Source organism: Choristoneura fumiferana, chromosome 15, assembly GCF_025370935.1.
Source record: "Choristoneura fumiferana chromosome 15, NRCan_CFum_1, whole genome shotgun sequence".
Classification (NCBI taxonomy): domain Eukaryota; kingdom Metazoa; phylum Arthropoda; class Insecta; order Lepidoptera; family Tortricidae; genus Choristoneura; species Choristoneura fumiferana.
In genome coordinates, this window is record NC_133486.1 from 6042197 (window position 1) to 6054307 (window position 12111).

Sequence of the window (12111 nt, forward strand, 5' to 3'; positions counted from 1 at the left end):
TTAAAGTATTTTCCGCCTTTATGTGGCCATCGCTGAAATTACTTATTATAGTTTGTTTGTGCTTTGTGCACTAATTTAGGGGATAAACGACCGAGGTCGCAAGACTTGTGATTTAACAGCGTTAGGTTCTATAAGATCTAGTTAATACCGAGACTGGAAGTTGTTTTTATTGGTACATCAGTAAGTTGTGGTTAGACTATTGTTAAGTTATGGTTGACAGTTTCGAGGAGTAAGCTAACGTTCTATGGTGTAGTAAAGCATTGGGAACAGTATTACAAAATATCCATCGCATACACCATCTTAAGGTATTTGTACACGTTTCTAAAATAAACTAATTAATTTACAAGTGTTTTTTTTTTCATTCATTTTTATACCGGATGTCCTGTAAACACGAGCAAATAATTAAAACATAGATCGTACTCGTCAAACTAAACAACATTGGTTCAGCGACTTTTAAAACTAATTAGTTTAGTTTTATTACAACTTAAAGTTTTCGAAGAAGTAATGAAAGCAAAATGTTTGATGTTTGTAGCGTGACAGGCGACGTCAGTTGGGTTTTATGATGGGCGTACATTGATAAGGTGTATTTATTTTGTATGATAAAAAAGGAAAATCTAAAGATTTCATTATTTTTTAAAGTCGCTGAACTACAGTACTTTCATTGTAGCATGGTGCGGGTGACTAGAGTCAAAGTGTCGAAACTTGAGTCGATAAAACGAATAATTTAAAATCTTAATCATAATTAATGTCATCAATTCGATACGCTAACTTTGATGAGAATATTAGTGAAATTCTAGGTTGGAATATTATTTGCCACTTCAGTAAAGGCTAAACTGAGTTTGCAAGAATATTCAAGATCCATTAGGTCCCATCACTTAACGGTTACGTTACATGCATATTATGTTTCTTCACTTACTGTGTTTTGAATTTAATTAATTCATTATAAAAATCTGATAGTTTAAATTTATTTCGTATAACCATGGTATTCTTTATGTTCAAATATTTTACGCCAGTCATATTCAGGCTACAACTGAAATATACTTCCCTATATTAAGACCGCAGCAAGTTATTTTGAGTAAAACTAAAAGTGCATCAAGTGTCACCCGCACCAGGCTACAATGAAAGTACTGTTAAGTTAGGTTTGACGAGTACGATCTATGTTTTAATTATTTGCTCGTATATTATATTATAGGCCACACCCGGTGCAAATACCCGTTCACCCGGGTACAAATGATACCACTGAGGTATGTATACGTTTAGAGCGTTTTCACATTATCCGAACCGATATCGGTATCGCACGACGATACGATAAAATGTGTACCTCTCTTTCACATTTTTCGGCCCGATATCGTGACGTGACGGCTCGTGAGCTGTCGGACGATAATGTTTGTATGTGTGCTATGCGTGTATCTAAATTGTCTCTGTGTGCGCAGATGCGTGGCGGCCATTTTAAACCGGCCGTATCGGAACAATTTTGTTGGAAATATGTGAAAACAGCACATGGTGTCGTCCATCCACCGTTGTCCGATATCGTTATCGGATCGGATAATGTGAAAACGCTCTTATTCGATACAATATCGGCTGATCGGAAGGAACGTATCGAGTTTTGTTTGTTTCGTGTTGTTTTATGTATAACTAGTCGTTACCCGCGACTTCGCCCGCGTAGAATTCGGTTATCGCCGTCCCGCGGGAAGAGAATGCAATTTTCCGGGATAAAAACTATCCTTGTCCTTCCCTGGGACTAAAACTATCTGTATACCGGATTTCATCTAAATCGGTTCAGACCTGATGAAGTAACAAACAGACTTACAAAACTTTCGCATTTATAATATTAGTGGGATAGCGAGACATTTACTGCCGACCCTGATGAGATGACCTCTACTGTACTGTCACCTGCATTAATATCTGCCACGTCCTACTGGCCCTAAAAACAGAGCCGCACCGCATCAGATATTTATGCACCCTTTGTTGCCAGATATTGGCTTTGGTGCCTGTACATGACAAAAATTTCTTAACAAATCATCCTCCATTAATGTTCATTAGTGTTCCTCTTGCATTAGTGTCGGATCACCAGGATTCTGGGTAAATTATTATTAAAAAACCGAAGTCTTCATTGGATCAATTTATTGATGATTTTAACAATGTATCACGATTTGTCTTTTATTACATACAACCATTCAGATCTATGATCGTGACAAAACTTATTGCATTTTGCTAATAAAATTATTCATACCCAGAGATGGTCATCGAGCTACGCTCGGCATAAAGGGCCAAGGTTTATAACAACCCTTCGAGCTTATCGAGTACCTACTTTTTACAAACTTTAGAGCCGTTGACGAGTCGCGATTACAATATAAAATATTGCAAACTCAGACTCACTTAAAATAGTCAGCTCAAAAATAACTTCAAACCAAGAAACGATTAATATTTACCTACTATTCAGCTCAATATTTTCAGATATTAGACCGAAAGTAATTCTCTAGGAACAGTTGTTTGAGTAAAATACAAGTCTTTATGAAGAGATTTACAGTATGTTACAGACTGCCTCGGGCCGACACTGTATTTAAATACAAAAGTGACAATTTACATCACCATGTATGCAAAACTGTTGTATTTATTTTAAAAATTGTACTATATCTAGAGCATCGTTACATCCTGCATTCCGAAAGAACTGAAGAGCGCGAGGCATTAAAAAAAAGTAGGCACTATCCATATTGAAACCACCAAACTACCTAGAGACGGGACCATACATAACAACTTGGTGTATAAAAACAGCGTATTAATATAAAAATTTGAGCCATGCGGTCTTCAGTCTGATGTCGTTTTAGCACCGAATATTCTTAAATACTTCCTACACTACATAGCTAGGGGCTTCGCTATCATACTACGCAAACGAGGGAATGATGCGATATGGTTTAATTGTTAATTAACTGTACAGCTTTAATTTCTACTTATGTATAGAAAATTGACACTTATTCACATTTCAAAGTATCTACAAGTGAAACTATAAAGTTACATAGAACATTCGTTATTTACTGGCATCATTTTGCAACAGGTTTACATTGTTTAGTCGCCATATTAGATAATAACGAAGAAGGGCCTACATTAAGTGGCGTGGTAGCACGCGACGCGTGCAGTTAGCACTGCTCATACTATTTTTCAATAGGCGTCCATCCGCTCAGTTACAAACTGCGTCAGCTAGCGTAGGCCCTAAAGGTGCACAAAATATTTAAGCACGTACTAACGCCTATGACAACACAGTAGTGTTAGCATATTTTTGTGTACCTTGGGTCCTTTATTAATGGCGATGGTATAGTTGTAGTTTAAGTTCACACAATATGTCGGTATTTGCTAACTTATTGTCTTATACCCTAATCAGAAACAGATTATATCTTCATTTTATTTAGCACAACCACAAAACCGACAGGTACAGAAGTCAATCTCATGTATGTACTTCACTTTTCATACTACGGTCGGCGGTCGCTCTAGGGTTGTCAACTATGGCTTATGCACAAAAAATATTGTACTTGTATCTAGTTGTTGGATTTATTGTTGAGAATGAAACGGGAAGAATGGAAATATTAACTAAAACATTTTAATGTTTGTCATTGTTATATTACAAATCTGTCACAGAAAATATCTTGCGACGATTTCGACATTGGCGAAATGCACGATTATTATATTTTAAAGTGTAATAAATTCGTATTCTCCATTATTGCACAAAAAAGTTCACAGACGCGTGTCTCAAGCGGTTGGCACTCGCGCTCGCACTGGTCCCAACCGGCCCGAGATATCGTGTTCGTGAGAAGTGCGTTGCTCGAGCGCACTTTGTATGTTGATTGATTTCTGTAACCTATCTGTTTTGTGGCACAACAATGCCACAGTAATCTGCAAAAAGCTTAGGCCGTCCTTCTAACCACCGGTCAGATGTAAGTAATCTCAAATTAATTGGGTAGTAACATACAATATCCAAGAAACAAAAACTTTTGACTTAACTTCCTCACTTGAGGGCATAAAAAATTTAACTTTACTTGCTTGATGTTCGGTTAAAATTGTGAAAACGGAAATTTTACGTCAGGCCTCAGGAGGTTAAAATTAATTAGATACAAACTATACGCTTCTGACAGCACATAAAACGTACGTCCATGAGGGTTACTCGTGTTATGTGTGAAAGGTTACTTGGCGCTGGTATTGTGAGGTCCGTTTGACAGCTGACACTTGTGTCACGTTTGTTATTGGTCGAACAACCAAATGAGCCAATCGCAAGCAAGACTAACGGACCTTACGATACTAACGCCATCTAGTGATATTTCGCTGCTGAAACTCATTGATGGTCAAATACCCAATTATCAATACTGCTGGCACGTGTATAATTTTCTCGCTTATTCGCTCACTATATTTTTTACTCAACGAGGTGTGACACTTGATATAGCGAGTCACTGAATCACGTTTGCTCGTGCCTTTGGTGTGAAATAATAATACAGATCAAATATAAGTCATACATTACATACCAAAGATAGAACATAACATATCGTTCTACGGTACATTTTCTACCGAATATGGACTGTTATGGAATAAAAATGATTACAAAATGGAAGCAGCACAAATTAGTCAACCATTAAGCCAAAATCTAGCATAAAGAATTGAATAAATAAACAGTGAAGAATACATATAAATATACAAAACACGTGAATTAGAGATTTGTTAATAATTTATGAATAAACGACGAAATAAAAACACAAAACATTCCAAACAAGCATTTGAAAATGTATAAAAACATGGTGGTGAAATATTTTAATTAACCCCATTTATAAATAAACACACTCTTTTTATAGTTAAAAAATTGCCCTTTTAAGTATTTATATTTAAAACCGCAAATAAGCAATAAAGATTTACATATTCATAGCGATATTTCTTCTATTTTTTTTTACCCGCTTGGCATAAAACAGTTCATGGCAATATTTAGAAAATAAAAATATATCTATGTGTATATAAATATGTATACAAACATACGTCATCAGTTGTAATACTTGAAAAAAAAAAAAAGTACATACGTCAGGGTTCGAGAACTATTTCCATTAAAAAATTGTACCTTAAAACCATCAAAACAAGTGTCGACAACAGTTACAAAACACTCCAACGTGCTATATCTGTGTATACTATAATTTGAACTATTCACTGCTCAATATTTAATAAATAATTTCACTAGTTCGTATATCCTAACAATAAAATCTGTAAATGATTTTATTTTATATTTAAGAAGAAATGAAAATTGAACGCATAAAATAATGACCATGATAATATTTTATCTCTTTATAATTTAACTAGATAATATTGACAAACACAGACTAATTATCTCTTTATCCAATTTATTAAGTAGTCAAACCAAATATTGTAAGGTTTTTTTTTCAGGTTACTCTGTTCTGTTCGTCCATCCATTCATCCGTCTATCTTTCACAGGGCTATCTTTTGATTCGTACTAGTTACATTTGAATTTTTCACAGAGCATAATTTTTATTATGGCCAGGTCGCTATAACTGATAATAATAAAACTAATTTAAAAAATTCAAACTGGTCTCCAAAACGAGAAACGTGTTTTTTTGGCTTTTTTTTATCTAAAATCCTCTATCAACATTAACGATAAGTAAAGCTGAAACTTGCCCAGCGTTTTGAGACAACTTCCTGTGTGCCAAAGTAGGACCGATCTTATTGTTTTTATATTGCGAGAAGTTAATACACCCTTCACAATACTATATCCCTCTATTCATAAACATTTTTAAATTGTGTTTGTTTAACATTCATTTGTCTTTATCCGTCTTTTCGACAGATGGACAGGTTTAGAACTTATTATGAGTAACGTTCTGTATGGATTTTGAAGAAGGCGACTGAAAAACTAACTGGTAAGTTACTACGCCGGAAATTCACTTCCCGATATTTACGATATTTTTACTTGAGAAATAAAAAGCTGGAGTTCGCGAATCGAAAAATAATAACGTGTAGGATAAAGGAACCGGGTGCGATTCTCGGATCTAGTTGTTTTTTAATATCTTCTGTCTGTCTGTAGAATATTATAAATGTACCACTGGCAACATATTGACAGTTTAAAACTACCATGAGACAGATATTAATAAAAAAAAACCACGTTAATCGGGTTCTATTAAGGACCTAAAATGTTGAGTATACACGGAGCGTTGTCATAGCGGTCATAAAAAAGGGGCATACTTCAACTAATCATGGTTCAAAAAGTTGGACCACAACTTTACCATACAAAACGACTGGCTGCCGCCGGCGTGTTGCAGCTATTTGAACACACATGTGCGTTTGTGGCAGCTGAAGATGTTTCGAGTTCGACCGTAAGCAGAGACGGTCAAATGATCAACTTTTGGAACTCTGCTACTAAGTACCGTGCATTTTATTTTAAGGTGAAACCAGACGAGTATAATTTTTCGAGTTGCGAGTAATTTCTGCTTCATTCGGTTTTATACAAAAGTTTTTATACACGGCGACTCAAAATGAATATACAATCGAGTTCTTGTACTTCTAAGCAAGTATTTGATCAAAAATAACTCTGTTGTTAACGGAATAAAAGTGTGTTCAGATTTTTTTTGCTTGAATTTTTGCTCAGATGTATAATAAAACAAAACTACGCTACACACAACTCGAAAAATTACGCTCATCTGGCCTTACCCTTAACATTCCTCAAAGCAATTTTACGGCCATTTAAATACAAAGACACCCCCTGTAACTTTCAAGGCGGATTGACTTTCATCCTCTGTAACAGTCGTGCGCGTGTCTGTGACGCTGGCAGCAGTAAGGGCAGCGGAGGGGCGGTTGTCACGCGGGCGTCTTCGTCTTCTTTCCGAACGGCAGGTGGAGGCGACGTTTACGCGGCTTGGGGACGCCGTCGTCTTCCATCAGGGATGAGTCGGTGGATTCTTCTTCGGGCGTGTTGCTTGAGGGGCTGGGCGCCTCGGCGCTTGTTGAATCTGGGAACAAATCAAAGTTTTAATCGCGGTTATCCTCCTGCAATCCTGTGGCTCAAGTCAAATTTTTGTTATATGAACATGAAACATTTTTTCACTTTAAATATGAGACAGTTCGATGTTAACTTACAATAAGTCCTATAAAGGATCCGTCGACGATATTGTTATTATTATTATGAACATGAAACTTTATTTCGCTTATGAGAGAGTTCGATGTCAAATTACAATAAGTCCTATTCTGTCCTATAAAGGACGCTGGGCGGTAGGAGGTTATTCAATCATATTCTTCCATAGAATATGATTAATGCGATAGTATCTGTCTGTTACCTTTTTACGCTTAAACCGCTAAACCGATTTAAATGCAATTTGATATGGGGAAAGTTTGAGACCTCGGGAATGACATAAGATGTTAACTACGAAATAAACAAAATAGAATTGACAAACTTTAAGATACACGTACAAAGCTGGACTTGTCCCTTTAAGGAATCTCTACCAGTCACATAATTTATTGAATCAGGCACTACTTTAATTTAAAACTAGTCTTGAATAAATACTCGATATTTTTAATCGTCTCGCAATTAAGTAGGTTATTCTGAATCATTAGTCGGCATTTCTCTTGACTAGCTTCGCTACTAGTTTCTCATTCATACTAGTGGATAGCGTAGGATAGACAACAGATGGGTCCGTGAAGAGTTAAAAAAAAAACTATATTTAACAACTGAAAGTGAACTTTAATAGAAATAACAACTTTAATATGTGACCTTGTTCACACGGAAAACTGAGGCATCAGATAACATATATGTGAAAACGCCGTCGTAAGCATTGACTCTATTGCTACCAGAGAATACTGCAACACAGCGTTAACACTTATATACATTGTCCATACAAACACATATACGAGTATATCAGTACTCACTCTCGGGCACGGGTTTCTGTTTGGCGAGCGGATGGCGCCGCAGCTCGGGCTCCAGCGCGATGTCGGTGCTGCGCGAGCGCGCGACGGCGGGCGGCGGCGGCGCGCGGCGCGGCGGCGGCAGCGGCACGCGCGCCCCGCGCAGCTGCGGCTGCGACGCGGAGTAAGACTGCGCGCGCGGGAGATCCTCGCCGGTCCAATTAACGCTGCAGAAAACATTCAATTAGAACGGTTTTTATTATAAGTTTTAAGTTTTTTTGTATTTATGATTTCTATTGAACTGGACTATGTGTGAGGGTTTCCCCAAACCTATCGACGCTGAATCGGCTTTAGCCGATCAAAAAACTCTATGTCCACGCAATAAGAGCGAAACTAGGATCCACATAGTATCAGCGTCGAGTCACCTTCCGTGGCCTGACGTATGCTTTGTGGATTCCTTTTTCATAACAAACGTATTTATTTATAAATACTTCTTGGAATATTTGTTACTTCTTATTGATTATGTTAGTTATGAAATAAATGTTTCTTATTCTTAAAAAGACGTTGATCGGCTCGGCCGACGCGAAATGACGTTTAAAGACGGAAATACGTCTTTTTCGCTCTTATTGCGTGGACATAAAGCGTTTTTTGGTCAGCTTAAGCCCTAACTGAGCCGTTTAATTAGGATTTTTATTGTCCATAAGCATAAGCAATAAAAATTGTATACAATATTCCATTAATCGTACTAATATTATAAATGCCAAAGTTTATGAGTATGGTGTGTGTATGTTTGTTACTCTCCTTCACGCTAAAACGGCTGGACGGATTTGGATGAAATTTGGTATGTATATAGCTAGAAATATGCTACTTCTTATCCCGATATTCCCACGAGATCAAAATAAAATATCGAAATCTCATCTATGGAGCCACAAAGTTTGACACTGTTGTATAAAATACAACCTCATTTTGTAAAATCTCAGAGTTTCAGTTCACCATCTAATGATTTACAAGCGCGAAGCCACGGTAAACAGAAGTACGATATATTCTAAAATATATAAAAAAATACGCTATGTACTTGACGCCAATATTAAGTCTTACCACACTACAGTTTTAATACTACTTACTTGTCACCGCCGAGCACAAAGTGCACGGGGTCGCGTCTCGCGTCAGGACTCTTGCGCAGATCGTTGAGCGACGATCTGACGCGCAGCTCGTCGCTGAGCGACGGCTTAATGCGCAAGTCGTCGGTCGACCGCTTGTCGTCCATGCGACGCTCGCGAGCCTCTTGTGCTAAGCGCTCTTCCAGCTGTAACCTGGTATGGATTGAAAGAAGTTTTGTGTTAAAAATAATACAACAAGAGCATAAAACGAGCCATTTTACCCAAGACGTTCATATAGCCACCCGAGCCGGTATGTCGAGGGTGGATAGACACGCCGAGGGGAAAATGGGTTTAATGCTCGAGTTTGCAACGGTGGAAACAATTTTTCGCTTACTATGTACATTTTATTTTTCATGCTTTACTAATATAATTATATTTTTTTTAGTTTTATTGGGTTATTTTGATTGATTTGATTTATTTTTTAATTTTTTATAAATTAAAAAAAAAAAAACTTCTTTGTTTGTGGCTGTTGACACCTGATTACCTTGGTCATAGACGAATATTTTATTAAGTCATTTTATGTCGCCTAGATCCAGCATAAACACGAACTTTTAAGAGCATGACAAGTGAAAAATAATTTTTCATCATCATCATCATTTCAGCTGTAGAACGTCCACTGTTGGACATAGGCTTCTCTTATAGACGTCTAGTTGCTTCGGTTGGAAACGGCTTGCATTCACCGTTAACCGGCTTACCGTGAACCGGCTTTGGGCCGCGGGGCGCCGGCGTAAGAATGCTATCCCCCCTTCTCTTCCCGTGGGCGCAGTAGAAACCAGCTCAGGGATAATACCAGAAGATGGGCAGCAGCGTTTTCTTGGCTATTTTACATCCTATACTGCACTCACCAACCCGCTTGTCAAGCGAGGCGAGTATTGGCAAATGCTTACACACACTGCTTCAATAAGAACTGATAAAAAATATAAAAGGAGAATGAATGAAATGACTGAGTGAATGTCAAAATCCTGCTGTCATTACATGACACGTTCTTGTGTGCGTGACCTTAACTCTGGTGGCACTGCCTATATTTATTGAAAAATCTAAAATTCATAAATGAATATCATTCACTCGTTCAATTCATTCGTGCCAGATCTCGTGAAACAACCTATACCTGGCTTCAGCCAATCGCAAGTCCAAAGGGTAGTGTGGAGCATCAGCTTCGCTTCCTGAAGAATCTTCGCGCCAACCAAAATTGTCCGTTACTGTAACGTCAACATTCATTGATTACAAACATGAATTCAAAAATTCATCACGTCGATACACAAGCTATAATAAAAATTGGAAAACGCCAGGGAAATGTCTAAGAGACAGGACATTCTAATCTTTAAATATAAAAACATAATTTTACATAAAACTTCTTTTACGCTTGACGCTCACATTTTTACATCGAAGTACAAAAATGTCACCTTAACTAACAGATATACTCAAAAGCATGTATGAAATATATTTCGCAAGACAGTTTACATGCAAACGTAGGTATATAAAGCAAATAAGCTGTAATAGGCGAAGCTAGCAAATTCCAAATAGCTTACCTTCTCTATAACGGCATGACTCATGATCAAGGACTCAGACACTGGTAAATGACAAAGAAATGTTAATATCCATCCGATAATTATTGTCATTTATGTCTATGTCTGATTAAAATAGGCGATTTGCCAACATCTATGAACTGATATCCTTTCTGAGCTGTCAAAACGTTTCTCCATAGATTTAGGATGGCAATATAAAACTGTGTCGTCACTTGTTAGCGAACTCAATTGACTTTAATTGAAAATTAACGGTTTTCCGTGTTAACATTTCATCATCTGTTGGACATAGGCCTCCCCCATAGACCGCCAGTCGCGGAGTTTTAACGCTCTTTTATTAAAGCTGCGTCTTGCAATTGATCGTTAATGGTGTCAGTATCAGATACCCTATTTATATGCAAATATATACTGATTACTGTAAGAATAGGCACTTCTCCGCTAACAGCCTCATACATTTGTCTGATTTATCCGTATTAACACTATTTTTATTTTATTTGTTACTAGCTGTTGCCCGCGACTCCGTCCACGTAGAAGTATTAAAAAATAGTTTACGTCTTATTCTCAGACCTACCAAATGTGCACAAAAAAATTTCTATAAAATCGGTCAAGCCGTTTCGGAGGAGTTTGGTTAGAAATACGGTAACACGAGAATTATTATTATAAATTATTATAATTTGCTAAGGTCGCCCGCTGCCGTTGGATGCGGACTGTATACCGCTCAGTAGGTATAGACTCAACGTCGTTCACAAGAGTAAAAGGGACGGAGTAAATTTATGAACAGTCTGAATTTAAGCAACAAATTAAATCGATCCACTTTATATTGCCAACAGTGTCAGAACTACATATTTCCCTATTATATTTAACGATGTCCTTGCTTATTGCTCATCATGGCTTACCAATACACGTCAAATGTCAATTGCAAGTGTTGCGCAGTACCAAATTTATGTAAAAAAAAGGATAACTGCGCCTCTTCCTCTGATCGTGAGTCATGCCGTATTTGCCTCTCGAACTTGACTAAAAAAACTCGCAGCCGAAAGTGGGGGTATTCAAATAAAACAAAATCACAATCGTCAAAAGCTTTCAAACGTGCATTCTACTAAAACTACTCTTAAAAGAAACGGTCACCTTTATTTTATACAGTGTCGTGCAAATTGATGAATGAAGCTTAAATGTAATGCCTTTCAAACTGAAATTTTAAAATATAACATTCTAACAAGAATTAGTATTTTTGTTTTTAATTTGGTATAAAAAGCTCGCTGTTTTATAGATGTTAAAAATAAAATTTAAACAAGAAGACTAGCTGCTCTATAAAGAATAGCCCAGGGTTTCTCAAACTTATGGCTCCACGTACCCCTGTTAAAGTGTCTAGACGATAGCGAACCCCTACCCCCAAAAAGAAAGTAATAAAATAGACTGTTGGAGAAACTAAAAATAAAAAATACAAAAAGACTCCAAAAACCCATCTAAATCATCTTGCTAGTCTTGCAGCCTGGTGGTTTTTGGAGTCACGTAAACCTTGTCGCGAACCCTCTACCGTCGAATAGCGAACCCCT

General features: G+C 37.2%; 1 protein-coding gene across 5 annotated transcripts in view; it reads right to left on the reverse strand.

The window, feature by feature from the left end:
* Positions 1-4060: 4060 nt before the first annotated feature.
* The window catches only part of LOC141435756 (stromal interaction molecule homolog), a 60426-nt gene continuing 52375 nt past the window's right edge, over positions 4061-12111 (reverse strand). For 4 of the 5 annotated variants that reach the window (XM_074098550.1, XM_074098549.1, XM_074098548.1 and 1 more), the window contains 4 exons: positions 10144-10234; positions 9000-9188; positions 7900-8102; positions 4061-6986 (listed from right to left, as the gene is read on the reverse strand). In XM_074098550.1, the coding sequence (XP_073954651.1) occupies positions 6835-6986; positions 7900-8102; positions 9000-9188; positions 10144-10234 (635 nt within the window). In that variant the 3' untranslated portion in view covers positions 4061-6834. Of the gene's footprint in view, positions 6987-7899; positions 8103-8995; positions 9189-10143; positions 10235-12111 lie in introns of those variants that run through there. The other variant, XM_074098551.1, reaches the window with a different exon arrangement.